This window comes from Salvelinus sp. IW2-2015, linkage group LG6.2 (genome assembly GCF_002910315.2).
Source record: "Salvelinus sp. IW2-2015 linkage group LG6.2, ASM291031v2, whole genome shotgun sequence".
Taxonomy (NCBI): Eukaryota; Metazoa; Chordata; class Actinopteri; order Salmoniformes; family Salmonidae; genus Salvelinus; species Salvelinus sp. IW2-2015.
Genome location: NC_036846.1, coordinates 16,917,062 through 16,941,010, shown reverse-complemented (window position 1 = coordinate 16,941,010; position 23,949 = coordinate 16,917,062). Strand labels below are relative to the sequence as shown.

The following is a 23,949-nucleotide window of genomic DNA, read 5'->3' as shown; positions in this document are numbered from 1 at the left end:
TCCACCATATCGCTGTTCTCTGTTTCCTCACTCTACTGCTCCGAGTGACTTTGGACACACCCTCAGAGAGCACCACAAACCTCCCTTTGTCACGGTCAAGATTCTATGTACCATGCCGACCTTGTTCTGTGATTAAACTGAAACTGGAATCATCCTCCTTTTGTCTCCCCCATTAATACAAGGGACTGTGAAACCGCTAGCGGTTAGACCTAATAGTCCATTGACCAGCCCTCCCGCTATCACTTCTCTCATTGGAACTAGATCAAAACATAGGAGACCATTGTGTTTTTCAACTCCCCTTTTGTGTTTAATACTCCTTAATATAATCCTTAGGTTAAGGCTAAATCCTTCCGAAGTATTAATGGCAGATTTAGACACCCCTAAATTGCCCCTACCGGGCTACTTGGTCCTGAAAGTGACGGCTTTTCTCATTTTATAATTGACCTCTATCTTGGAGTACACTCACCGCGAGTAGTTGCATACATAAGGGAATGAGATGGGACAGAGACGAGGAGGGTTCCCATATAGGGTCCTGTCCCTGGTCTCTAGAGTGATTGCCAAAGTCAAAATAACATTGAGTGGAAAATATGGGGGTTCCAAAATAGAAGGTTCTGAGATCCTTAGAAAGGGATAACCCTTCGGCGAATCCCTTCTCCTTCCTCCCCGGTAATCTCTTTCTCTGTTCCTCAACTTTCTCTCCTCTTTCTCATGACAATGAACAGTATCATTACAGACAAACAATCCCCAAGTGCCAGGAGGACTTATTTAGGTGCACCGTACTACAATAGGAGAGATTGAAGTTGTACATAGTTGCGCACTGGTATCTCAAAAGTAGCGAAGCACCACTAATAACCTATGTAGCGGATAGGTTAGGACAGGTGCCGTTCAGGTCAATCTTGGGGTCTAACAATGTAGTGCGCTACTCTTTAACTATAATGCGGAACACTAGGGCTCTGACCAGCGAAATAGTGGCCATCGTAAATTACGTTAAGGGAGTAGCAATGCGACTATACCAAGAGGAATAAAAAAGGTGATGACACAATTGCCCCAGCCGGAATAAGAAAGGCCACCACGACTGTACGATAGGTCACGGCCCACTCAAGCGGGGGAGAGTATTTGACGAACAATAAACTCCCACTTCTCTTTATCCTCCCAAGCGATCCTTCCCCACACAGTGCCCTTATTTCAATCACACCAAAAGATAGAATATTACATTTAAAGAATAATGGACACAACCAGGCCAACCCCTGCAGCCGACTAAGAAATGATGGGCCTGTTATTATGTAAGCGTGTGCAAATGGCCGGAATTTAGTGCCTAAGCTCTTGTTGTTCAATTGAAAGGCTAAAACATTTTATATGTGATTTCCATTTAGTCTAGTATGCTTTACTAAAACTGTATCATTATGTAAACTTATGTGAATAACCTCAAAATAAATTATCAAACGAAATCACAATTTGAACCTTACAGCAAAAAAAAAAAATAATAAATTTAAATTTCAAATGGGCAAAAGGGCTTCACCCTTTGCCGTTCACGAAAGGGAAATGGGCACAAAAAGGATATTGGCTAACAAGAGGCACCTTTTAAGGCTAGTTGTGGCCTTTTTGTCATTTCTGGTGGATGGCATGCTGTACGTTTGAGGTCATTCTCCCCACTCCCATGGCCAATTCAGAGAATTTCCCAAAACGGTATAAAGTACATGGGGGATATAGAAAGATTTTCATCGAGCGTCCTACCCCACGTTGGTTTTAGCGGCGGGCTTAAAAACCCATGTAGTTTTTTGCTTCCCAATTTTGTAGGGTTTTGGGCCGCAACCAGGGCTTTTTTCTTTTTTTTTGCAGGTTTTATCCCATTATGTTGCGTTCCTTTGATATTGCCAAAACGGGGACCGAAACAACAAACAGAAATTGATTTTGGAGGAATTGGCAGCGGTTGGACCCAACCTATTAACGGTAGTTTGGGGTAGATGGGGGAATAGTGTGTTTATTCTGTGGTTATTGACCCGTGTGCAGTGGGGGGGAACCTAAAGGCGGGGGAGCTTCCCTTGTATGGGTGGTGGAATAACTATGAGTTAGAGGGTGAAAACCCAATTTCGTGTATAAGTCGCTCTAGTGCTTGGTGTGTGCTCGTCTCCGCCTTCTGCCCAAAACTTTATTCAAAAGGAGGTGGAAACAATCCCGGCTAATTGTGGTTAAACGGGGGGGGAAAACAGGTTGTTGTGGTGCATGATAGCCCTAAGCGCCCCACCCAAAAAACAACATTAAACCCCGACCCTCCCTCCTCCAGCCTGTCCAGAGGGCCCACAGAGTAAACAAAACACTTCATCATTAGCATCGCTAAAAATCGAACGTGGCCCATCTTTTCTCGTGTTAATGCCCTTCGTTCCCTTTTGTAGTGCGTCATGGTGGTAGGTGATACTATTACCATCTCCTCTCCTGACAACAAGATCCTCCGCCCCCTTTGGTCCATGTGGGTTGTGTGAGCTCCACCGCTCTCTTCCCACAGCCATCTTTTGTCTGTGTGTTGATGTGTGTGTGTATGGCTTGTGCCATGTGTGCTATTGGCGTGGCTGTGTGAGATGTGGCCCCCAAAAAGATGTCTGAAGTAAGAGTGTTTTGTGTGGCTTTGTGCGTGTTGTTGTGTTTGGTGGTGTGTAAAATGTGGTCGTGCGTGTGTGTGTGTCGTGTTTCAGTGGCCGCGCTAGTAAAGAGATAGTTAATGTGTCTACCCCAGTTTTTCTCTGGGTTTTCTGTTCCTTCCTTTGTTCCTGTAAGGGATGGGCCGGACTAAGTCGAGTGTAAAAGTGGGTTGTTTCTGTGCATGCTAGATGTGTTGTGTGTCTCAGGTGGAGAGTATGCAAGAGCGGTTCTTGGCCCCCAGAGAAGATTCCCTCCAGTCCTGTTTACTCTGAGAGAGAGGCCTTGCTAGTTGGTAAGTTCACCTAAAATTACAATAACCTTCAACATTATAACAATGTTGTGCTAACCTAACTATAGAGGAGTAGATCCCCCCAGTCCAGTCCACTCTGAAGAGAAGGCCCAGCTAGTGGGTACATTCTACCTAACATAACTATAACGTTACTAGGCTTGTGTGTATATGTGAGTCCATTTAGATGTCATGACGTTTATTTTATCCGCCTAACAAGTTTAAAGGCCTTTGAACAGGAGTGCGGACAAGGAAGGGATCCCCAACACAAGTGAGTCGCTTGTATTCAAAACACTCTTGCAGGCGGGCGAGAACTACTGAAAGGGAAAACAAGGGCCCCTTGCCGTGTATTGTCCCTCGGGCTGACGTACATACAAAACACCCCACGGGGCAGAGCGGGCCTTCCGCTTGATATCTGGTTTAAACAGAAGGAGGACGATACATCGCCCCCCTTTCGCTGGAACTGTCCACCTTGGCAGGGATTAACGGACTGGAAGGGGCGCCTGAATGACAACCTTTCTTATTGCCTCACTCAATTACACACTATTTCAGCGTGACTACTTCAATATAACACCTATCCTATGTATGCCGAAACATGCGCCCAAAGAGACACAAGGAAAATCCAACTTCTTATTAAGCCAAACAGGAAAGGAGAAAATAAATGACTACAATGGGACATATTTTTACTATACTCAAGAGATCACATATATCCCTCAGACTCGAGTTAAGTAACGAGTCAAGGTACCCATTATAGTTCGGTACAGCAACAAAGGGCGCGGGTACTTTATCCTCACTCCCAACACGCTTCTCTCCCCAATCAGCGTTCTCTTCGGTGCCAGGCGCACAGACTTTGGTCCATTCACAACACCCCAAAACGATATTATATGTGAAATGATTCAGGACTAGTTGGACTTTTGGTAAGAAATACTTCGTGAAGGCCCTTTTGCTAGGTGTCCATCCATCTATTATATACTCTTTTTTTTTTTATTCTAGGCGATAACCCCTCACCACATGCCTAACTTCTCTAGACCCACTCAACCATTTGTTTTCTGCTACACAATTAATTTTGCGAGAGAGTGGGGGGAGGGCTACTTTGTCTTTCAATCCACTGAGGAAGTGGGGCTGCGATGTATTGTACTATTTTAGTGACTCCGTTCTATACATCATTGTTTTGCTTCTGAGTTTTACCTTTTATAGGTCCGCACTAAAAAAATAGATATTACATCCTTTCTAGTGGCTAAAATATATCCAGCCAAGAACAGTTTGAAGTTATCCCTCGTTTGATCACCGCGAGAGACGGACACCCCAGAAGGAGCGGGAACGGTCCTGTTTCTCATTGTATGGTGTGAACCGCTTTATACTCCTATATGCTGAGCATCTAATAGCTGGGGAGGTCTCCTCAAATTATTCGTCCAATCTAGAGTGCAATAAGCAAAGCTCCCCCACCCGCCCCTTACCAACTATGTATTATGTATATTGTTGAGAGTGTGGGAGCATTTACCCCTCTTCTGATAGTGCTTTACATAACACAACCATTTGGAGTGAAACATGTCCTCAACCGAGAGTTGGGTGTTCATGCCCTCCAGCCGGAATTAGGAGAAGGTTTTAGAATTTTTTCATCTCCACTATGGAGTGTGCCCTACAGCTCATACATGCCTACTGCTACACGACGTGTTATGAATGAGTCATCTTCCCTTTTAACCCCAGCGTCCCCCTCCCCAAAACACCGGGCCCCGGTTCCGGGCTCCCTCTCTGCTCCATTAGAATACTCTCCGGGACCCACACTCTGGACCGGCTTGCTACACGGCAGTCGAGGCTCGTCGATCCGGACGTGATATCGTAGGCTGCAATCTCTTGTTCTAATCCGCCAGAACCTTCGCAATCCCGTCATGCATGTACGGTATATCATGTCCTTCCCTGAAGATTAATTGAAAGTGGTAGCCACCCACCGCACGTACATACAAAACCGGCTAACATTTGGTAGCGATTACCTCACTATTCGCTCGGAAAAAACCTTTGTTTATCTCGCCTCACTCGGTCGCAGCGTGATAGAAAATGAATATCAACATCAAGGCCTTTATTCCCTGCTGCTACTTCTTCAACTCCGGCTTAGTTCCCTTAGAATCTTATAGCACGTGCACCGTAGAGTCAGCTATATGGTTAATTCGTCTTCTAGGTTAGCTCAATCACCGCATAGATGACAGAGGGAGCGAGGAGAGTGCTGATCAAGTCAATGTAAGTGGAAAAGAGATGAGAGAGTGACCCTCTCCATCCCTCTCTATTCCCCATATCGCTTTCTCTGTTCCTCACTCTCTTCCAGTGACATGACAGAGCACCTTGTCGGCTCAGAGATTCTAACCAGCGACCTTTCGGTTACTGGCCCAACGCTCTTAACCGCTAGGCTACCTGCCGCCCCACACGCATGTCTGTTTAAATAAGAATGTGAATGTTAGACAGTGACGGCTTTTCTCATTTTTATAATTGACTCTAGCTGGAGACCTCACCGCGAGATGACAGAGGGAGCGAGGAGAGTGCTGATCAAGTCAATGTAAGTGGAAAAGAGATGTGACCCTCTGAATCCCTCTCCTTCTCCCTGTATCTCTTTCTCTGTTCCTCACTTTCTCTCCTCTTCCAGTGACATGACAGATCATTACAGACCAATCCAGTGCAGGAGGACTTTATTTGTCGCAGGATAAATCAACCCGACACAACTGGGTTAGGATATCAAGGGCTTGTCTCATCACACACACAGAATAAAATAGTGAGGACAAGCCAAATAAGAAAGGCCACCACGACTGTGACGATAGGTCAGCGCCCACTAGGGTTGCCAACTTTCTCACTACCAAATAAGGGACAGTGTATATTCATATTCTTTTTCAATTGGAAAGGCAAAACATTTTTATATTCCATTTAGTCTATAGCTTTACTAAAACTGTATCATTATGTAAACTTATGTGAATAAACCTCAAAATAAATTATCAAAGAAATCACAATTTGAACCTTTACAGCAAAAAATAATAATAATAATTTCAAATGGAAAAGAGGCTTCACTTGCCGTCACGAAGAATGCACAGATATTGCTACAGTAGCACCTTTAGCTAGTGTGGCCTTCTTGTGCATTTCTGTGGATGCATGCTGAGTTAGGTCATTCTCCCCTCCATGGCCAATTGAGAATTCCCAACGGTATAAAGTACAGAAAGATTTCATCGAGTCACCACTGACGGGCTTAACCCATGTATTTTTTGCTTCCCATTGTTGTAGCTGCACAGGCTTTTCTTTTTTTGCAGGTTTATCCATATTTCCTTGATATGCCAAACCGACCGAACAACAACAGAAATGATTTTGCAGGAATTGGCGCGTTGACACTATACTGTGATTGGATGAATATACAGGACAAGGGAGGTCCTGTATGGGACAAACCAATTTAGCACACTATAAGGGACATCCCGGCTAATACGGGACAGTTGGCAACCCTAGCGCCCACACACATACCCGACCCTCCCTCCTCCAGCCTGTCAGAGGCCCACAGTAAACAACAGCTTCATCATTAGCATCGCTAACACTGCCATCTCTCTCCCTCCTCCCTCTGGTAGAACTATTACCATCTCCTCTCTGAAAGATCTCCCTGCCTTTGACTCCCCTCTTCTTCCACAGCATCTGTCTGTTGTTGTGTGGTGCGTCATCATGGCTGCTGAGCACTGATTGCTTGTGTGTGGGCAGGCGGGCGTCATCTACCAGTCTGTGTTTTCTCCTCTTGTCCTGTAGGAGGCGACAGCATTAGAAGTGGTTTCCTGCAGTCAGGAGAAGGAGAGTCTGCCCCCAGAGAAGATTCCCTCCAGTCCTGTTTACTCTGAGAGAGAGGCCTTGCTAGTTGGTAAGTTCACCTAAAATTACAATAACCTTCAACATTATAACAATGTTGTGCTAACCTAACTATAGAGGAGTAGATCCCCCCCAGTCCAGTCCACTCTGAGAGAGAGGCCCAGCTAGTGGGTACATTCACCTAACATAACTATAACGTTACTAGGCTTATAACAGTAGTATGACGTTATGTTACCCTAACATTAGTACAGGAGAAGATTCCCCCAAGTCTTGTCAACTCTGAGGGAGAAGCCCTGCGTGTTGGTACGTACAACACGCAGGGCTTCGTACGTACAGAGGAGAACATTCCCCTTGCGCTGTCCACCCTGGCAGAGAGGCTCTGATTGTTGCTTCACTTTTTGCTAATTAAACAGGTTATTTTTAGAGAAACTTTCATCAACCTCAATCATTAAGCAGGTTATTTGTGGAAAGCCTGGTTTTCCTCCCCAGTTTATTCCCAGTTCTCTGGGCAGGTTCACACATTTTAATTGGCTGGTTGACTGAGGCCTTCAGCACCTCTACTGTTTCTAATCACCACAGCCTTCTGGCACATTCTCAATTTCAGTGGAGCGTACTTTCACAGGGAATGGCTGGTCCTGGATCAAAAAGATTTTCTGAAATTGAGGTCTTGTGGAGTTACAAGGGAAAGGAGTTGTGGAGTTACGTGTAGGCCTATGCCAGATGGCAAGATGCACACTATTGTGTGTTAGTGGGAGTTACCTGTCCTGTCCCACAGTGGTGTCATGCCAGAATGATCATATGATTGGCTCAGAGGTAGTTGTGTAGCCAATGGGGCGTTCCGCTCCCTCTCTCCATGCCGGCCCACTCTGACCGCTCAGCAGCGATGGCTGGTGAGGATTCTGGGTGTTCTCTCTGCCAGAATCGCTCTACATGACGTTTTGTTTGAAGATTAATTGAAGGTAGCACACAAACAGGGAAAACGGGACATTGACTCCTAAGTGAACTCATGAAGAAAGAAAGGTCTGCATCTTTAACTGCTTTATCCCTTCTAGAGCAGGTAGAGTCAGCTGTAGGTTAGCTGTAGGTTAGCTATAACTGCTTTATCCTTCTAGAGCAGGTAGAGTCAGCTGTAGGTTAGCTGTAGGTTAGCTATAACTGCTTTATCCCTTCTAGAGCAGGTAGAGTCAGCTGTAGGTTAGCTATAACTGCTTTATCCCTTCTAGAGCAGGTAGAGTCAGCTATATGTTAGCTGTAGGTTAGCTATAACTGCTTTATCCTTCTAGAGCAGGTAGAGTCAGCTGTAGTTAGCTGTAGTAGCTATAACTGCTTTATCCCTTCTAGAGCAGGTAGAGTCAGCTGTAGGTTAGCTATAACTGCTTTATCCCTTCTAGAGCAGGTAGAGTCAGCTGTAGGTTAGCTATAACTGCTTTATCCCTTCTAGAGCAGGTAGAGTCAGCTCTGTAGGTTAGCTATAACTGCTTTATCCCTTCTAGAGCAGGTAGAGTCAGCTATATGTTAGCTGTAGGTTAGCTATAACTGCTTTATCCCTTCTAGAGCAGGTAGAGTCAGCTATATGTTAGCTGTAGGTTAGCTATAACTGCTTTATCCCTTCTAGAGCAGGTAGAGTCAGCTATATGTTAGCTGTAGGTTAGCTATAACTGCTTTATCCTTCTAGAGCAGGTAGAGTCAGCTATATGTTAGCTGTGGTTAGCTATAACTGCTTTATCCCTTCTAGAGCAGGTAGAGTCAGCTATATGTTAGCTGTAGGTTAGCTATAACTGCTTTATCCCTTCTAGAGCAGGGGTTCCAACCTAGGGGTCACGATGCATAACTCTGCCATGCTTTAAGGCTAGAAACAAGCAGTAAAATGCCTGAGGAAGACGCAACTGATTCATATGGGGATATAAATTGGACTTTGCTTTTTCCTGTGTTTTCTGAGCTGACTCCTTAGTGTACTATAATATATTATTACACAGGGGTTCGGGATTATCAGTAGTGGATGATCTGATAACAGATGTTATCGTTGAAATTGATGAGAGAGAAAAACATGCTGGTGGTGTGTGTGTGAAGCCCCATGGTGCTCTGATCAGAGAAGCTTTAATGTAGAAAGCAGTGTCAAAGTCCTCATTAGACACTTACCTTAATCTGGACTGTTCAAACACAAGAGTCTTCCATAGAGCTGGGAGTGCTTTGGGGAAGACACACACTTGAAGAGTCCAGATGCATTTCATCAGTCAGACAGCATGAGTTGACTAGTGGTCTCTTGAATGTGAGCTTCTCGCTGGCTTTCATTTTGGATAGATGGGTAAATCAACACTCAGACTGAATTGAGGTGTTTGTACATATGATTGTAGGGTTGTAGTTATAGAGAATTAAACTACATGTTAATATGGTATTCCAGTTTGATTGACAGCTGTATTGATGTCTKTGTTTGTCCTTCCTCAGGGATCATCTCTACGTTCCTCCATGTCCACCCGTTTGGAGCCAGCATCGAATACATCTTCTCTTACCTACAGCAGCTGGGCACCAAGGTACTGCTGGCACACACACACACACTGTAATGGTTTTGACTTGAGGTTATTGTTTGTAGGGGTGCCAGGTAGGTCGTACCTACCAGAGAAAATATTGATTTCTCCCTTTTGTTTGTGAGGGAATGAGTCCCATCTGGTCTGTCAAGTCTACACCAATACAAAGGACAAACACATAACCCAACACGGTGTAAAACAAATGAAATACCGGTTGGAAAACGTTGTAGTCAGTCAATCCAGTCAAATCCATCAACAGATCTCCACCGAAGTCCACGGAGAAACAGTGGAGACCAACTGAGATGAGTAGTTCGAAGGAAGAAATGAGTGGATCCTGGTTATTCTGAGACACGGCTACAAAGCACACTTTATAAATAGACCAAAACAAACGGAGTAGAGGAGCTTCGGGAAACGAGGGTTGAACACTTCCTCATTCGTTCCACCGTCACAACCCTTGTTTTTGCACAGCTGATGCTGGCTATTTAATAGGGAGTTAAAGGGGAAGCACAGACGGTTCAGACAAATTCAGGGCCGTCACAACACACACACAACACACACACAACACAGCCAGTTCAGCAATAGAGCCGTCCTGGCACCACACACCCAGCACAAACATGGACTAAGCATCCCTACTGCGCTGACATATGGGCCCGATGTATGCCAGGGCCCCACAATGCAGTTGGAGCCCCCTGGTGCAAGCAGCCTCCCCCTAATGCAATTTGAATCATCCCCTTGTGACAGCAGAGCCCCATCGTGCAGCAAGAGTTTCCTCATGCAGCCAGATCCTGCTCATCTAATTTGATCCCCCTGGTGCAGGCAGGGCCCTCATGAAGGCTGAGGCTCGGGTTAGAGTTGGCGTTAATGAAAAGACAAGTCCCACTCTCCACTCGGTGTAGCTACCATAGACATTAATATAGGATATTTCTCTGTATCTCCCTTAGCTACAGTACTATATACATGAATATAGGATATCTCTGAATCTCCCATAGCTACATTACTATAGACATGAATATAGGATATCTCTATAGGCTATATCTCTATCTCCCATTGCTACAGTACAATAGACATGAATATAGGATATCTCTGTATCTCCCAGTGCTCTTGTGGAAGTGTCCCAGTGTGATTTCCCTGGACACTGAGACCTGTTACATCTGGATCCTTCCTGTCTCTCCCTGACGAAGCAGAGCGGTTTTATTTATTCTGACACTTCGCTAAAACACCCGTCTCCACATGTCGGGCTCCTCAGGGGCCTTTCTGGGTTCTCAGCACTCCTCTGCTCTCGACTGTCAGATTGATTCTGTTCTTTTCTCTCCTCCACATATGACCACTACACTCACTGACACCTCCGCAAGGAGGCCTTCAGATATACTATATGGCCACTTTTACTACTACCTCCATGATGAGGACCTCAGACATGACTACTCTTACTGCTACCTCCATGATGAGGACCTCAGACATGACTACTCTTACTGCTACCTCCATGATGAGGACCTCAGACATGACTACTCTTACTGCTACCTCCATGAGGAGGCCCTCAGACATGACTACTCTTACTGCTACCTCCATGAGGAGGCCCACAGACATGACTACTCTTACTACTACCTCCATGATGAGAACCTCAGACATGACTACTCTTACTACTACCTCCATGAGGAGGCCCTCAGACATGACTACTCTTACTGCTACCTCCATGAGGAGGACCTCAGACATGACTACTCTTACTACTACCTCCATGAGGAGGCCCTCAGACATGACTACTCTTACTGCCCTCTCCATGAGGAGGACCTCAGACATGACTACTCTTACTGCTACCTCCATGAGGAGGACCTCAGACATGACTACTCTTACTACTACCTCCATGAGGAGGCCCTCTTATATATTGTTTGACCACTCTCACCACCAGCTCATTAAAACCTCTCTCCACTCATCAACACACTGACTCATTCCTTTTTTCTCCGTTTGGGTTTTCCATTAAGGTCTGAGGGTGTGTTTGTTCCCACGCTGCTTCTCTGTAACACCACACAACAAGTCCACAGAGCTTTGTCAACAGTCGTAGCTGGATTCTCCACTAACTACATTACTCTCTACTTATCTACTGTGTTCATGATTCACTACGACATTGTTAAAGATGATACACCATTGACATCTTCATGATATGGTGTTTAATACATACCGACAGGGTTTTACCCATCTGTTTCTTACAAAATGTTTTTTCTCTGTATACAATGATACAGTGCTTCCTGCTGTCGTTCGTTTGTGTAATCTCACCTTTTGAAAGTGATGCTATATCCTAATGTGATGCGATTGCATATGTAGGTGTGGGTTTGTGATGATTATTGTGTTGGCGTTTGTCACTCAGATCAGTTCTTCTGAGATGTGGGGCTCTTTGAGTTTGTAGGAGTGTGTATCAAATCTGTGTGTTACGTTTGTATTGTGATTGTATCTGTGGATGTGTGTCAGTGTATGTATCAAATCTGTGTATTTATKGAGTGTGTGTGTGTGTTTCAGATTAACACCGGACAGGTGGGGGCTCTACTGGGTCGGCTGCCCAGTACCTTCAGACAGGAGCTGACAGGGGTGGGCGCCAGCCTGGAGAAACGCTGGAAGTTCTGTGGTTTCGAGGGAATCAAGACCACATAGAGCATTACAGAGACACAGCGGATATCACAGGAGAAACAGCATAGAGATCTGACGGTCTTATGAGGATATTGTTTTTATGGGGACCGGCACTGGTCCCTTGGCTGTTGCTCTCCAGTCCCTGTGATGGTTAATTGATCTTGATTTAGTCAGTTCTTAAGTGCTAGTTATAATGTAAACAGTTTGCTGGTCCCTGTCACAAATAAGGTTGAGAAACACTGGCATAGAACTCTTGACTGTATTATGAAGACACAGAAGTAAAAACATAGAACTCAGACTGTCCGTCACATGAGCGGGTCGGACCGTTCTCAGATCCTCTAATTGGTTAACTCTGCTGTCACTCAGCCAGGACTACTACCCAGGAAGGTTATCAGGGTCTGCTGAACACTGTCAACCTCCAACCCCTCTGGCCTCTCACACTCTTTTCTTTCCTTGTTTGTACAATTCTATGAGTAAAAATGAATATATTTCTTCATTTTCTGTAAAGGCTGTTGAAGGGATACTTCTGGGTTTTGGCAACGAAACCCTTTCTCTACTTCACCAGAGTCAGATGAACTTGTGGATACCATTTTTATGTCTCTGCGTGCAGTTTGAAGGCATTTTCTAACTGATGCTAGCGCAATGATTGGAAGGCTATGGGTATCTGCTAGATAGCATGCTAGCAGATACCCATAGCCTTCTAGTCATTGCGCTAGCTAGAGGTAGTTAGAGGTAGTTTTGTGAGCCAATGCTAACTTCCTTCATACTGGACTCGGAGATATAAAACTGGTATCCACAAGTTTATCTGACTCTGGGGATGTAGATAAAGGGTCTCATTGCCAAAATCCTGAAGTATCCCTGTAACAGTTGCATAGATTGATTTGTTTTCCTACTCTGTAAATGCTTGGATGATATTTTTAAATAAAAAATCAAAGCAATCTGAAGAATTGAGAATAGAGTTGTATTGAAAAGAGTTATGCTCGCTGGCACTTAGGTAGGTTGCTTGTATATGATGTGTGTAGATGCTGTATGTAGCATGAGTGGAGCAAACTGCTAATCCAGTCAAGGATGGTCCCCAGCCACATGAGGAGCCCATGATAGGTACACTCACACTATCTCTCTCACTCTCTCTCTCATACACACTGCTCCTGCACAGCCATGCCTGGAGAGATGCCTGAGACCTTTTGTGATGCTGGTTTTGTTATCTCTTAGCGCTGCCCAAGGCCTGTCATTAAACCTTACCTAAGGGCATTTAGAACCATCAAAATAACATTATTGCCTGTGCTCTTGTGCCTGGGCAAAGGCAAAGCTGAAACACGCTGTCGGGGGTCATCTTAATGAAGCATCATTATCTAATTATAGAGGCGTGTGAGCATCTGTCTCGGTGAGCATGCGTACATGTACTGGTTGTGTATATAAGGCTGTTTTACAACAGAACAGATGTTGGTCTCCCCTCCAGTTTCCCCTCCTTCCAGGTTGAATCCTGGCTGCCAGGACCGGAGGTCCTTCCCAAAAGCCTGCTGGAGCGTTCCTAATGCGCCTCCGTCTGGCAATTTGTCGGCGTACTCTTTACTTGTTGCTCGGGGAAACCGAAGGTTTATTACACATGATTTGCTTTCATCAGACTCTGCCATCTCCTAACGCCTTGTGTATGAAACATTAAGTCCACGCGCTTGTCAGAACACCATCCGTCCTTCCTGAATTAATGATAAGTATCGAGTTGGTTTTCCCCCTGCAAGGCTCCCTTCTATACATATGAATTTGCCTTGGCATGTGTTATTAACATGGGGTCCAAAGGGGAAGAGAGTGGAGAGAACACACACGGCAGAACCATAGAGCTGAGTGGAGATGTGTGTACTGTATTGTATATAGATCTGCAATGCATTCGGAAAGTATCCCTTGACTTTTTCCACATTTTGTTATGTTACAGCCTCATTCTAAAATTGATTAAGTCGTTTTTTTCCCCTCATCAATCTGCACACACTAACCCATAATGACAAAGCAAAACATTTTTGCAAATGTCAAAAAAAAATAAAAAAAACATCACATTTCCATAAGTATTCAGACCCTTTACTAAGTACTTTGTTGAAGCACCTTTGGCAACGATTACAGCCTCGAGTCTTCTTAGGTATGACACTACAAGCTTGGCACACCTGGATTTGGGGAGTTTCTCCCATTCTTCTCCGCAGATCCTCTCGAGCTCTGTCAGGTTGGATGGGGAACATCGCTGCACAGCTATTTTCAGGTCTCTCCAGAGATGTTTGATTGAGTTCAAGTCTGGGCTCTGGCTGGGCCACTCAAGGACATTCAGAGACTTGTCCCGAAGCCACTCCTGCGCTGTCTTGGCTGTGTGCTTAGGGTCGTTGTCCTGTTGGAAGGTGAACCTTCGCCCCAAGTCGTGAGCGCTCCGGAGCAGGTTTTCATCAAGGATCTCTCTGTACTTTGCTCCGTTCATCTTTGCCTTGAACCTGACTAGTCTCCCAATCCCTGCCGCTGCAAAACATCCCCACAGCATGATGCTGCCACCACCATGCTTCACCGTAAGGATGGTGCCAGGTTTCCTCCAGACATGACGCTTGGCATTCAGGCCAAAGAGTTCAATCTTGGTTTCATCAGACCAGAGAATCTTGTTTCTCATGGTCTGAGAGTCTTTAGGTGCCTTTTGGCAAACTCCAAGCTGGCTGTCATGTGCCTTTTACTGAGGAGTAGCTTCCGTTTGGCCACTCTACCAATTGCTCAGTTTGGCTGGACTGCAAGTTTTCAAGGATGATCAATGGAAACAGGATGCACCTGAGCTCAATTTCGAGTCTCATAGCAAAGGCGCTGAATACTTATGTTAATAAGGTATTCGMTTTTTTATTTGTAATAGATTTCTAAAAACTTGTTTAGACTTTGTCATACTGGCGTATTGTGTGTAGATTGATGAGGAAAAATAATAATTGAATCGATTTTAGAATAAGGCTGTAATGTAACAAAATGTGGAAAAAGTCAAGGTCTGAATACTTTCCGAATACACTGTATATAGTCCTCTTCTAATACTTAGGTTTTGTCTGACAACAAAGAGCATGGTGGTTCTAGTAATGAAGTTGGGCTCGCACACTCAACTGCTTCAACACGTTCCCTTTTCAGGTTGGTTAAATGCACAGTTATTTCCATGCTTGGAATGGTTCATGTTTGGCATTCAGACACAGTGTTAGATACTTTGAGTCAGATTCTCTCATGGACTCACCAAAAGGCCCAGGGAACAAAACGTGGACCCCCACCTTTCAAACACTTATCTCTGTCATAACAGGCCAGCCCCATTTGACAAATGAGAGTGCACTTCACAGCATGACTCTTCACTCTAGTCTCCTACAGGCACCGATGATCATACTGCCAGTTTCTATCCTCACTGAAGTTGCTGTGTTCTTTCTGTCAAGTCCAATCTCCCCATCGACTTGATGCCTCTGTAGAGTTAGATGGGAGTCATTCATAATTCATCTGTTCTTCAGACTTGAGAGTTTTTTGGCATGTGAAGTTTTCAGTGCGTCACACAAAGGATGTAAACACAGCCTAATTAAATCGGCCCGCAGTCCCCGGTGGATTTTTTCCATTTGGTGTTGTCTTCCCATCGCCGCACCGGGGAGAGTTCCTCATTAATTCAATCCAAGGTGGATTCAAAATTCAAGCGAAAGCTATTCAAGGGTGTGATTCACCGTGCCAGCGAAAGCCGATGCGCACATTTCCCCTATTTGGAAGATGAATCTACAGAAGATGTTCGGAGGATGTCCTTGAGCATCTGCCCTCATTCTGCTCAAGTTGTTTGGAAGAACAAAAAATAGGAGCCTGCATCTCAAAGGCGGTAAGTGGGAAGGGTACAAGTGGAGAGTTTGTATCTCAGAGGCTGTAAGTAGGAAGGGCACCAGTGGAGAGTTTGTATCTGAGGCTTTAATTAGGAAGGGTACAAGTGGAGAGCCTGTATCTGAGGCTTTAATTAGGAAGGGCACCAGTGGAGAGTTTGTATCTGAGGCTGTAATTAGGAAGGGCACCAGTGGAGAGTTTGTATCTGAGGCTTTAATTAGGAAGGGCACCAGTGGAGAGTTTGTATCTGAGGCTTTAAGTAGGAAGGGCACCAGTGGAGAGTTTGTATCTGAGGCTTTAATTAGGAAGGGCACCAGTGGAGAGTTTGTATCTCAGAGGCTTTAAGTAGGAAGGGCACCAGTGGAGAGTTTGTTATCTCAGAGGCTGTATAGGAAGGGCACCAGTGGAGAGTTTGTATCTCAGAGGCTGTAAGTAGGAAGGGCACCAGTGGAGAGTTTGTATCTCAGAGGCTGTAAGTAGGAAGGGCAGTAGTGTCAAACTATGAATACCCAGAAGTAAAGAGTTTAAAAAAGGAGTAATTGGATTTGAGACGATAGCAAGGTTATTTTGGGTGGTATCATGGTGCTTGAGAGAATTGTAATTACTGCAGTCTTTAAATCACTTCCTGACGCCATCGAGATCCAGTTAATTATAAACATGGTCTCCATTGACTACACAGGTGAGAAGATGCTGGGCGCTTGTGTGCATGTGTTTGCATATCTTTGGTTGCAGCTTATGGGCCTACGTGTGTGTATATAGGTATGAAAGTGATGGTACTTCTGAAAAAAGAGAGCATGGCTCCATCCTTCCCCATGACCCCTAACAAAATCCTTCTGTATAGGAAACAACTCAGAGACGTAAGCTGCCAGTGGCCCTACTGAACACAAAGTGGAGACGGAAGCTGCCAGTGGCCCTACTGAACACAAAGTGGAGACGGAAGCTGCCAGTGGCCCTCCTGATACACAAAGGTGGAGACGGAAGCTGCCAGTGGCCTACTGAAACACAAAGTGGAGACGGAAGCTGCCAGTGGCCCTACTGAACACAAAGTGGAGACGGAAGCTGCCAGTGGCCCTACTGAACACAAAGTGGAGACGGACCCTACTAGGGCTGTGGTGGTCATGAAATTTTGTCAGCCGGTGATTGTCAGGCAAATAACTGCCGGTCTCACGGTAATTGGCGGTTAATTAACATAAACACTTTTACTGTAGCATCTCCTGGCTTCCACACACAGCCTACAACCCACTGATGCAGACCTTTGGAAAACCTACATTTTAAAAAGTCTAAATCCATTTAATATAGCCTACACATCACAATAAATTCATTATTTATTTTAGACAGACTACATTTTCTTTGTTTTTTTTAGACCTATTTCAGAAGAACAGAATAGCATACTCATCCTTATGTCAGGCCCTGATCTGGCTATGCCATATGGCGGTGGGCTACACTAGTTCATTTAGCAGACAAGATTTACTTAGAATTCCATGGCATTATTTTATAGTATGAAGAATACAATTAAACATAGCTGAATAAAATATAATGTTTTCAAGATTTCTGAGGGAGTGCGCAGATGCAGCTATTCTGTGTTGAGCGGTTAAACAGGTCCTGCTATGAGTTATTTATGCAACACATGTTTTTATTTTTAATACATTCTAAGGCAGCATGATGCGACTCTAATGATGATTTGAAAAAAGTCTCATGAAAGGCATGAGCTCTGCTTTGTTTCTTGCACAGGCTGCACACACTTCATCAGTTTGACAAGAACTTGATAATGCCTCGAATTTCCCGGTGGCATCCACCAAGTGTGGGCGTAATGTCCCCTAAAAAAAATCCATGCCTTTTGCAGCTAGTGGCCTTTGTGCCTTTGTGCTGAAAATAATTATAATTCCCTTCTCCCGGCTGCGTGTTCCGAAACACCTCACATGGCTCGCTCAGATATCTCAATTCTTATTAGCCAATGCCTGTCACGTGATCGGGTTCTTCTCACAGACATCTATCTCAGCTCCGAAGTAGGCTACAAGTGAAGACAGTTTCAACTGTTCTGCCTGCGGCTATGGAAACCTGACCTGTTCACCGGACGTGCTACCTTGTCCCGGACCTGCTGTCTTTGACTCTCTCTCTCTACCACACCTGCTGTCTCTAACTCTGAATGCTCGGCTATTAAAAGCCAACTGACATTTACCCCTGAGGTGCTGACCTCTACAACCACTGTGATTATTATTATTTAACCCTGCTGGTCATCTGAACGTTTGAACATCTTGGCCATGTACTGTTATCGCCACCCGGCACAGCCAGAAGAGGACTGGCCACCCCTCAGAGCCTGGTTTCTTCCTAGGTTCCTGCCTTTCTAGGGAGTTTTTCCTAGCCACCGTGCTTCTACAGCTACATTGTTTGGGGTTTTAGGCTGGGTTTCTGTATAGCACTTTGTGACATCGGCTGATGTAAAAAGGGCCTTATAAATACATTTGATTGATGGTGGACGCAACTGAGCACGTCCTTATCGAATTCCAAGGCACATATTGAAGATGTTAGAAGAACTTTCCACATGTACTTTTCGTCAGCCAACAAGATGAGTAATGAACAGCAAAAGCACTAGCCTACTATCCCCCATCAATCTACTATCCCCCATAGTACAAAAGTTGACCTATTCTATGATCAACTTGTCCTTCTGTGCGAGAAATAAATATTCCGAAACATAGTCTGAGAAAGTTGTGGGATGCGATAGATCCCAAATTAATACAACCACTCACATCAAAAAACATTTTAAAAGCAATGAAGCTGATGCAACAAATGAGAAGGTTTAGCTTAAAATGTTGATGAACTATTAGGCTATTAATTCACATTATAAGCGCAGCAATGTGCGCGCGGCAGTAGGATATAAGCGCAAATGTTCCAAAATGAAACAATTAGCAGGAAAACACCATTCTCAAAAGTGACCACAAATGTGATTATGCATGTAATGCTTTTATTATAAAGGTGKATTTCTATGGTGAAAATGATCTTCTCCAAACTCACGCCAGTTAGGCTCTACACCGGTTGTAAAGCGGATTAATGTTCTTAATTTTAAGAAGTTATTTGGCCACTTTAGTTGTGATACAAACCTTAACAAAACATATAGGCCTATGAGGTATGTATGCCTATGATTTGAAAAAATTGGGGGGGAAAGGCATACGGCGTTTCTTGCCTTACTGCAGACCAGCTGGGCATCATTCACAAGTGATATGTCATTCACAAGTGATAGGCTTATATTGTCACCCATCAACCTTTTCTTGATTTAATCTTGTCTTTACATATACTCAATGATATATGTGTGAAATTAGTTTTGATTTAGAATGGACCATTATCATGTACCTCTCTGAACACCTATACACTTAAATAACCCTGTGGTTAATTGTCATGCTAGCCCGCTAGGCTATACTCCTGTTGTAAAGTGAAGCAATATGCTTAATATTAGGAAAGTTAAGAAAAAAATATAATAGGCCTAGCCTATAGAAAGCTGATGGGATGTTCCTCTTTTTAAGAGCCCACCAAAACTCTGTTTTCTCATTTTATAGCCTATAGAATTGTTGCGTAACATGAGCTAATGGGCTCTCATTTAGTGTTTGAATTGATTTCTGATTACGTTTGCATTGATGTCAAAGAGTTGAGGGACAATAGAGTGCTGAGTACCAGGCAGTTAGCAAGTTTGGTAGGCTACTAATGACCATCAGCAGCATCAGAGCTTGGAGAAGCCTAATTACGTAACTAAACGGTCACGTGGCATTTGACTGCGGTCATGACTTGTGCATCTGCTGGTGTGGCGGTAATATGGTCACCGCAACAACCCTAGACCCTACTGAACACAAAATGGAAACAGAAGCTGCCAGTGACTCTACTGAACACAAAATGGAAACGAAGCTGAACACAAAGTTAAGTGCTATACAATATAGAATTCCAATAACACATTGAAAAGCCCTCACAAGTCCTCCTTAATAAGAGTGGGTGAGTCAATAGCTCCCCCTATGGGCCAGAAACGCAGCTACATAACGGTATAATGGATTCCACAGCTAATGTGATGCTGGTGATTTGCTGTGGCAGCTGGTATATGGCCACAGCATTAGGGAGCAGCTCACGCGGACTCATGTCTCAATAAACCCTGAACCGAGCTCATTCATTTATGTATGGTAGAAAGGGGCTTTAAAAGCAGTGTTCCCCAAGAGCCAGTGCTGAGACAGGAAGCACCGCTCCAGAAACTCTTGCCCTGTGGGCACTTGGAATGGCATCTTAGAAATGGCAGACTATTGAATATTAAAGCTCGAACTAAAGAGATTTCTCTTTCTTTGAGGATATTAGTGGGAGAGAGGAGCCAAGCTGTGCTATGTACAAAGAGTTCCTTTAATTATTTATATTCAGTTAAATAATTATTAACACCTCCAGACTTTGAATGACTGACAGGTTTTTGGCTGCTGTGCTTTCTTAGCTGGCACAGAATAGAGTGTAGGCTACAAGCTTGGGTAAAGGGTGCATGTCAATTGTCTAAAGTTGCTTTTTTTATCTGCACTGAACTGAAAACATAGAATAGGTAGAATGTCCTATTGAAGGAAAGGAGTTGGTAGAGGAAGCTACTTAGACTATTGAGATGTACCCATGGAGTGAGAATCTGTCTCAAATCCTATCACAGTGTGTGCTGACAGTGTAGTTCATATTTAACTCCCAGGGAGAAAGGTGTTATTTTTTCTGGCCCATTAAACAGTGTAATGACCATCCTGATCTGCTCCTAAAATGTTTGATTTGAAATGCCAGCCTGATGGTTCCAGCCCCTGATGCCAGAGAGATGGCATCATGTAGTACTGCACCTAATGAACGATGCCTGCTCTTCACGTCCATTAGATTGCATGACCTTTCGCAGAAAGAAGAGGAAACTGATTGTTTGTACAGGTGTAATTTTTCTGCTCCGAAAGGATTTGTCATATTTATTTTTGTATAATTATTTCCCCATCAGATTTTAGATGCTGTTCTTCGGGAGACGGTTTTCTCTGAAAGCTGAGCCATATTGTCTTTCTCTCACAAACAAGCTCCAAACCAAAATTGTACATAGAAATTTCAAATAAATTAATTGCCTGAGTGAATTGTAAGTTCCTGAGTGATTCTGAGGGTGAAATAAATTATAGAGGGCGTTGCATTTCTCATTCTTTCAGACAGTGATCTGCAGAAAGCCACACTGTAGAACACCCCCAGTTTACTTTATATGGTCATACAACATGATTGTGCTAATTATACATTTTAGTKATTTACAGACGTTCTTATCCGGAGAGACTAAAATCAAATGTTATTTGTCACATGCTTTGTAACCAACAGGTTGTAATGCTTACTTACGGGGACCTTCCCAACAATGCAGAGAGACAGATCATTGAGAAATAATAGGAAAGCAATAACACAATAATAATACACTGCTCAAAAAAATAAAGGGAACACCAAAATAACACATCCTAGATCTGAATGAATGAAATATTCTTATTAAGTACTTTTTTCTTTACATAGTTGAATGTGCTGACAACAAAATCACACAAAAATTATCAATGGAAATCAAATTTATCAACCCATGGAGGTCTGGATTTGGAGTCACACTCAAAATTAAAGTGGAAAACCACACTACAGGCTGATCCAACTTTGATGTAATGTCCTTAAAACAAGTCAAAATGAGGCTCAGTAGTGTGTGTGGCCTCCACGTGCCTGTATGACCTCCCTACAACGCCTGGGCATGCTCCTGATGAGGTGGCGGATGGTCTCCTGAGGGATCTCCTCCCAGACCTGGACTAAAGCATCCGCCAACTCCTGGACAGTCTGTGGTGCAACGTGGCGTTGGTGGATGGAGCGAGACATGATGTCCCAGATGTGCTCAATTGGATTCAGGTCTGGGGAACGGGCGGGCCATAGCATCAATGCCTTCCTCTTGCAGGAACTGCTGACACACTCCAGCCACATGAGGTCTAGCATTGTCTTGGATTAGGAGGAACCCAAGGCCAACCGCAACGGCATATGGTCTCACAAGGGGTCTGAGGATCTCATCTCGGTARCTAATGGCAGTCAGGCTACCTCTGGCGAGCACATGGAGGGCTGTGCGGCCCCCCAAAGAAATGCCACCCCACACCATGACTGACCCACCGCCAAACCGGTCATGCTGGAGGATGTTGCAGGCAGCAGAACGTTCTCCACGGCGTCTCCAGACTCTGTCACGTCTGTCACATGTGCTCAGTGTGAACCTGCTTTCATCTGTGAAGAGCACAGGGCGCCAGTGGCGAATTTGCCAATCTTGGTGTTCTCTGGCAAATGCCAAACGTCCTGCACGGTGTTGGGCTGTAAGCACAACCCCCACCTGTGGACGTCGGGCCCTCATACCACCCTCATGGAGTCTGTTTCTGACCGTTTGAGCAGACACATGCACATTTGTGGCCTGCTGGAGGTCATTTTGCAGGGCTCTGGCAGTGCTCCTCCTGCTCCTCCTTGCACAAAGGCGGAGGTAGCGGTCCTGCTGCTGGGTTGTTGCCCTCCTACGGCCTCCTCCACGTCTCCTGATGTACTGGCCTGTCTCCTGGTAGCGCCTCCATGCTCTGGACACTACGCTGACAGACACAGCAAACCTTCTTGCCACAGCTCGCATTGATATGCCATCCTGGATGAGCTGCACTACCTGAGCCACTTGTGTGGGTTGTAGACTCCGTCTCATGCTACCACTAGAGTGAAAGCACCGCCAGCATTCAAAAGTGACCAAAACATCAGCCAGGAAGCATAGGAACTGAGAAGTGGTCTGTGGTCACCACCTGCAGAACCACTCCTTTATTGGGGGTGTCTTGCTAATTGCCTATAATTTCCACCTGTTATCTATTCCATTTGCACAACAGCATGTGAAATTTATTGTCAATCAGTGTTGCTTCCTAAGTGGACAGTTTGATTTCACAGAAGTGTGATTGACTTGGAGTTACATTGTGTTGTTTAAGTGTTCCCTTTATTTTTTGGAGCAGTGTAATAAATACACAATGAGTAATGATAACTTGGCTCTATACACGGGGTACCAGTACCGAGTCCATGTGCAGGTGTATGAGGTAAATATGTACATTTAACCAGGAATAGTGACTAGGCAACAGGATAGTTAAAACAGTATCAGTAGTGCATGTGACGAGTCAAAAGGTATATGCAGGTAGATATTTGGTTCACTATTTAATTAACTATAGAAGCTGTTCAGGGTCCTGTTGGTTCCAGACTTGGTGCATCGTTACCGCTTGCCGTGTGGTAGCAGAGAGAACAGTCTATGACTAGGGTGGCTGGAGTCTTTGACAATTTTTAGGGCCTTCCTCTGACACTGCCTGGTGTGTTGGTCCTGGATGGCAGGGAGCTCGGCCCCAGTGATGTACTGGGCCGTACGCTGTACCCTCTGTGCGCCTTACGGTAGGATGCCAAGCATTTGCCATACCAAGCGGTGATGCAGCATGATCAGTCAAGATGCTCTCAATGATGCAGCTGTAGAACTTTTTGAGTATCTGAGGGCCCATGACAAATCTTTTCAGCCTCCTGAGGGGGAAGAGATGTTGTCGTGCCCTCTTCACGACTGTGTTACTGTGTGTGTGGACCATGATAGATCCTTAGTGATGTGGACACGAGGAACTTCTCTCGACCCGCTCCACTACCGCCCCGTTGATGTGAATGCGGGCATGCTCGGCCCTCCGTTTCCTGTAGTCCATGATCAGCTCCTTTGTCTTGCTGACGTTGATGGAGAGGTTGTCTTCCTGGCACCACATTACCAAATTGACCTGTCTCATTGTCATCAGTGATCAATCAGGCCTACCACCATCATGTCGTCAGCAAACTTAATGGTGTTGGATCCGTGCACGGCCACGCAGTCATTGGTGAACGGGGGGAGTGGAGGAGGGAACAAAGCACGCACCCTTGAGGGGCCCCCGTGTTGAGGTTCAACATGGCGGATGTGCTGTTACCTATCCTCATCACCTGGAGGCGGCCCGTCAAAAGTCCAGGATCCAGTTGCAGAAGGAGGTGTTCAGTACCTGGGTCCTTAGCTTAGTGATGAGCTTGGAGTGCACTATGGAGTTGAACACTGAACTGTAGTCAGTTAAAGGCATTTTCACATAGGTGTTCCTCTTGTCCAGATGGGAGAGGGCAATAGAGAGAGCGTGATCTGTGGATCCATTGGGGAGGTATGGGATTTGGAGTGGGTCCAGGGTGTCTGGGATT

At 44.8% G+C, this 23,949-nt stretch overlaps 1 protein-coding gene across 1 annotated transcript in view; it reads left to right on the top strand.

Moving 5' to 3' along the window:
* Positions 1-12,833, top strand: part of LOC111965892 (ecto-NOX disulfide-thiol exchanger 2-like) — a 95,472-nt gene extending 82,639 nt beyond the window's left edge. Inside the window, exons 12-15 of the mRNA XM_070444257.1 lie at positions 5,415-5,471; positions 6,689-6,797; positions 9,191-9,276; positions 11,779-12,833. Coding sequence (XP_070300358.1) covers positions 5,415-5,471; positions 6,689-6,797; positions 9,191-9,276; positions 11,779-11,910 — 384 coding nt within the window. The 3' untranslated portion in view covers positions 11,911-12,833. The remainder of the gene's footprint in view (positions 1-5,414; positions 5,472-6,688; positions 6,798-9,190; positions 9,277-11,778) is intronic.
* Positions 12,834-23,949: the final 11,116 nt, after the last annotated feature.